Source organism: Sinocyclocheilus rhinocerous, unplaced genomic scaffold, assembly GCF_001515625.1.
Source record: "Sinocyclocheilus rhinocerous isolate Xijiao unplaced genomic scaffold, SAMN03320098_v1.1 scaffold1779, whole genome shotgun sequence".
NCBI classification, from domain to species: domain Eukaryota; kingdom Metazoa; phylum Chordata; class Actinopteri; order Cypriniformes; family Cyprinidae; genus Sinocyclocheilus; species Sinocyclocheilus rhinocerous.
The window spans coordinates 41,006-46,096 of NW_015662579.1; the positions used below are offsets into that span (position 1 = coordinate 41,006).

At 39.0% G+C, this 5,091-nt stretch overlaps 1 protein-coding gene across 1 annotated transcript in view; it reads left to right on the forward strand.

The window, feature by feature from the left end:
- The window catches only part of LOC107728089 (E3 ubiquitin-protein ligase TRIM39-like), a 12,749-nt gene extending 9,039 nt beyond the window's left edge, over positions 1–3,710 (forward strand). Inside the window, exons 7-8 of the mRNA XM_016538167.1 lie at positions 2,890–2,916; positions 3,071–3,710. Coding sequence (XP_016393653.1) covers positions 2,890–2,916; positions 3,071–3,618 — 575 coding nt within the window. The 3' untranslated portion in view covers positions 3,619–3,710. The remainder of the gene's footprint in view (positions 1–2,889; positions 2,917–3,070) is intronic.
- The last annotated feature ends 1,381 nt before the right edge of the window (positions 3,711–5,091 follow it).

Genomic DNA, 5,091 nt, shown 5'->3' on the forward strand with positions numbered 1-5,091 from the left:
TTGGGGTGGGGATTGTGTGTGGTTTTTACATTTAAGAAATAATTGTTTTGATTTTACTTTTTAGATTGAAAAAAGTGACAATATTTTATGAAAAAAAGTGACAACTTGTGTGGCATTTCTGCAAATTTATGTGGCATTATTGCAAAAGCGGGCACTTCAAAATACCTCAAACAACAAAAACTAATTCTAACCTTTGAGAAAAATACTGTTTTTAATGTTTCAGTAATATTTACAAAATATATATCAGAAAAGTTGTGAGAGTAGCAGTTAACCACTTCCAGAACCAGGTTCGATTACCAGGGAACACACATACTGGTAAAAAAAAATAAATAAATGTATAGCCTGAATGCACTATAAGTTGCTTTGGATAAAAGATAAAAGCGTCTGCTAAATGCATAAATTATAAAATTAAATTATTATCAATTATTAATTATTAAATTCTATGGGCCTCTGCTGGATATATATGGTCATTACACCTTTTTTTCAAAAACTGTTAATTTCTACAAGTTTTTCTCTAACCAGCAGATGGCATAATTCTACACCGAACACCTAGATCAATATCCAGAAACAACTTAAATCAAATTTAGATCATAATTTAAGTGATTTTTTCATGAAAATGTAATATTTAACATGCAAGCTAATGGTGTGGTTGAGGATTTTTGTGGTAAATAGGTACAAAAGTACTTCATATCTCCCAAAACACAGCTCTAAATGTATAGATGAGAAGTAAACAAAAATTATATATTATTTGTATGATTAAAAATTTATATATTTTTTACAATTACTCTTAATTTTGGGGTCATATTGACCCCAAATACCATTAGTGTAAACAGGAAATGAGAACCATAGGAGGATTAACAACTTAACAACAAACGACCTACCTTTAGCGACTTTACCTAAAAATTTAATTGCAACACGGCCTCGCCGCTAGCGGAGGCAGCCTCGCGCTAGCGACTGCTACTAGAGCTGGAGGCCCGGCTACATGTGGCGCAGTGAAAAGTTGAGCCGAAGCAGGAAGCGAATGAGGTTTTGCAGCGGTGAGAACTGGGGCGCGGCCCAGGCTCGTTTGAGGCCTGCCGCTGCGACCCAAAGCTCGAGAAGAGCCGGGTCTTGTACGGGACGATGGTGGTGTCGAGCGAGGCGAGTTCGAGGCTTTGCTCGATCTATTAGCTGCCTTGGCTAATTTGCAGGGTGAAGAATAGATCAGCTTTGTTTACCCTCCGTGAGAATGGTTCGTTGGAATAAATCAGCGTTTGCTTCAGGCTTACATACTATCGACTTTCCGATCGGAGGATATATTGGCATGGCCGAATGATACGAGGATGTCGGGGAAGAAGTTGGAAGTCTCGCCGGTGGAGGCGAGGTTAAGCCTCGGCGTTGTGGAGAGCGTGTGGCTGGTTGAGCAGAGCAGCGGCCGTGATGAAGCCTGGTGCTCGGCGGCGGTGACTGGCGGAAAAGGAGTGAACCTAGGGCCGGCAGATTGCGACAGGATACGAAAAATCTTCAGTACAGGTCTCGTCGTAGTACGGAAAAAGTTGAGTCTGTGATATAATGGCCAAAGGAGCAAAACCTAATGCTGGAAAACTGTCATGGAACAGAGGTAAGTTGGCTGTATATATACGTATTGTGCTTGTTAAGGTGATTAGCTGACGAGCTCCACCTGGTTAAGAGATAGAGGAAATGTTTCTGATCCAAGCTACCTGATGATGGCAGTAATACACTGTTAAGTGCGGTTGCCAGTAAAAGAAAGAAGAAGAAGAAGAGCTCCACCTGGGCCAGACTGATTGATTATCTGATCGTGCTCCTCCTGAACCTTGTTAATGAAACATCATATGTCTAATCGGTTAAATAGCATAAGTTATTCCTCCACCACATGCGTGTTATGTCATTAACAATGGCTCTATGTTGTTGAACTAATGTGGTTCAAACGACGGAGATGCGACCGTGTTCGGGAAACAGTCGTAACTAGCTAGTTAGTTTCAACAACAATGCATCGTACTATGGCGGTTAATCAGCGAGGTACGGGCCGGCAGATTGCGACAGGATACGAAAAATCTTCAGTACAGGTCTCGTCGTAGTACGGAAAAAGTTGAGTCTGTGATATAATGGCCAAAGGAGCAAAACCTAATGCTGGAAAACTGTCATGGAACAGAGGTAAGTTGGCTGTATATATACGTATTGTGCTTGTTAAGGTGATTAGCTGACGAGCTCCACCTGGTTAAGAGATAGAGGAAATGTTTCTGATCCAAGCTACCTGATGATGGCAGTAATACACTGTTAAGTGCGGTTGCCAGTAAAAGAAAGAAGAAGAAGAAGAGCTCCACCTGGGCCAGACTGATTGATTATCTGATCGTGCTCCTCCTGAACCTTGTTAATGAAACATCATATGTCTAATCGGTTAAATAGCATAAGTTATTCCTCCACCACATGCGTGTTATGTCATTAACAATGGCTCTATGTTGTTGAACTAATGTGGTTCAAACGACGGAGATGCGACCGTGTTCGGGAAACAGTCGTAACTAGCTAGTTAGTTTCAACAACAATGCATCGTACTATGGTGGTTAATCAGCGAGTTACGTCGTTGTATGGGAAACGCACCCCAGAATGATCTTTTTGAAAATCTAAAATAGCAGAACGTTTTCTGTGAGGGGCAGGTTTAGGGTAAAGGCATAGAAAATACCGTTTGTACAGTACAAAAATCATTGTTTATGGAATGTCCCCATAAAACACGTAAACACAATGTGTGTGTGTGCGCGCGCGTGTGACATGTATATTTGTTTAACAGTGTAGTGTCAGTGAAATAGATGTCAATGAAACACAGCTCCTGTAATACATGAATGTTAAGATCTCTTCATCATATATTATTATTATTATTATTTGTCTTCACAGTGTTGATGAGGATGCAGCAGTATGCAGGTAGAATGAGTGATCTGTTCTCTCACACAGTAAAAATTACACAAACATTCACATACAATACTTCAATGCATACTGAATATTAAATATTAAGCACATGAAGATATACTGTATGTATTGTGAAGATGTGATTCATATTCTCTGATCTCTCTCTCAGTGGATGTGACTCTGGATCCTGATACAGCTCATCCATATCTCATCCTGTCTGATGATGGGAAACAAGTGATACACGGAGATATTAAACAAAAGCTCCCAAACAACCAAAAGAGGTTTGATCACTGCACCTGTGTCCTGGGAAAAGATGGATTCTCCTCAGGGAGATTTTATTTTGAGGTGCAGGTGAATGAAAAGACTAAGTGGGATTTAGGAGTGGCCAAAGAATCTATTAACAGGAAGGGAAAGGTCACTGTGAGTCCTCAGGATGGATTCTGGGTTTTGGGTCTGTGGAATGAGAATGAATATTGGGCTTGTACTGATTCCTATGTCCTACTGTCTCTGAGAGTGAAACCACAGAAGGTGGGGGTGTTTGTGGATTATGAGGAGGGTCTGGTCTCCTTCTATAATGTGGAGTCCAAATCTCATATCTACTCCTTCACTGGTCAGTCTTTCACTGAGAAACTGTATCCTTTATTCAGCCCATGTCGTAATGAAAAAGGTACAAATTCAGCCCCTTTGATTATCTCATCGATTAATAGCAATGAATGAATTCATTTTCATAATTTGGAAAAACATAGATGTAGGGGCATAATGTCATTTGTTCCTTCTGAATTTGTTTATTTTTTAGGACTGCAAAAAGTGAACATATCCACAAAATATATTTTTTTTCTCTTTACCTGTAAAAGTAAAATTGCATTGTAAATAAAAACAAAACAAATTTAAATAGTATCTGAATGAAGCACTTTAGCTCTTTCTAGAGCTGGATTATGCTGATGTTGCTTGTGAACTTATAATTAAAGTATGAATATGACCATGTATATGCAGGCAAAATGTTGTCTACTGAAACAATTTATAAAATAATTTTAGTAAAATATAACTGAATTATCAGAATTAACACAGTTATATAATCAAATTGTGTGTGTGTGTGTATATATATATATATATATATATACAGTGGGTAAAATAAGTATTGAACACGTCACCATTTTTCTAAATAAATATATTTCTAAAGGTGCTGTTAACATGAAATTTTCACCAGATGTCGGTAATAACCCAAGTAATCCATACATACAAATAAAACAAAACAAATATTTCAGAAATTAAGTTATGTGAAATAAAATGGAATGACACAGAGTATAAGTATTGAACTACTGAAATGTATTTAATGCTTTGTACAAAAGCCTTTGTTGGTAATGACAGCTTCAAGACGCCTAATGTCCAACCTTGTTTCATCTTCATCATCCTGGTCCTGTAGGTGTTGGGACTGAACCAGCTAATATTAATTTCCACTGACTAGGGGCAGGATTGCTTTCTAATTACTGGTAGATTTCAGTTGGTGCCTTGGCTTTCCATGCCTTTTTGAACCTCCCTTTCTTGAATGAATGAATGAATGATGCATTTATATAGCGCTTTATTGTGTATTGCTGTACACCCAAAGCGCTTTACAATCATGTGGGGGGGTCTCTCCTTTACCACCACCAGTGTGCAGCATCCACCTGGAGGATGCGACGTCAGCCACATGACAACGGCACCAGTGCGCTCACCACACACCAGCTACAGGTGGAGAGGAGAGAGAGTCATAGAGCCAATCAACTGAATGGGGATTATTAGGAGGCCATGATAGACAAGGGCCAGTGGTGGCAATTTGGCCAGGCCACCAGGGTTACACCCCTAATCTTTACGAGAAGTGCCATGGGATTTTTAATGACCACAGAGAGTCAGGACCTCGGTTTAACATCTCATCCGAAGGACGGCTTCTCTACACTTTTTTCATGTGTTCAATCCTTTTTCTACACATAACTTAATTTCCGAACTTGTTTGTTTTGTTTTATTTGTATGTATGGATTACTTGGGTTGTTACCGACATCTGGTGAAAATTTCAAGTCAACAGCACCTTTAGAAATATATTTACTGAGAAAAATTGTGACGTGTTCAATACTTATTTTACCCGCTGTATATATAATCCTATAAATCCTAGTTTAGAATACTCCAATTTATATTACCCCCTCTGAGAGTCACCTC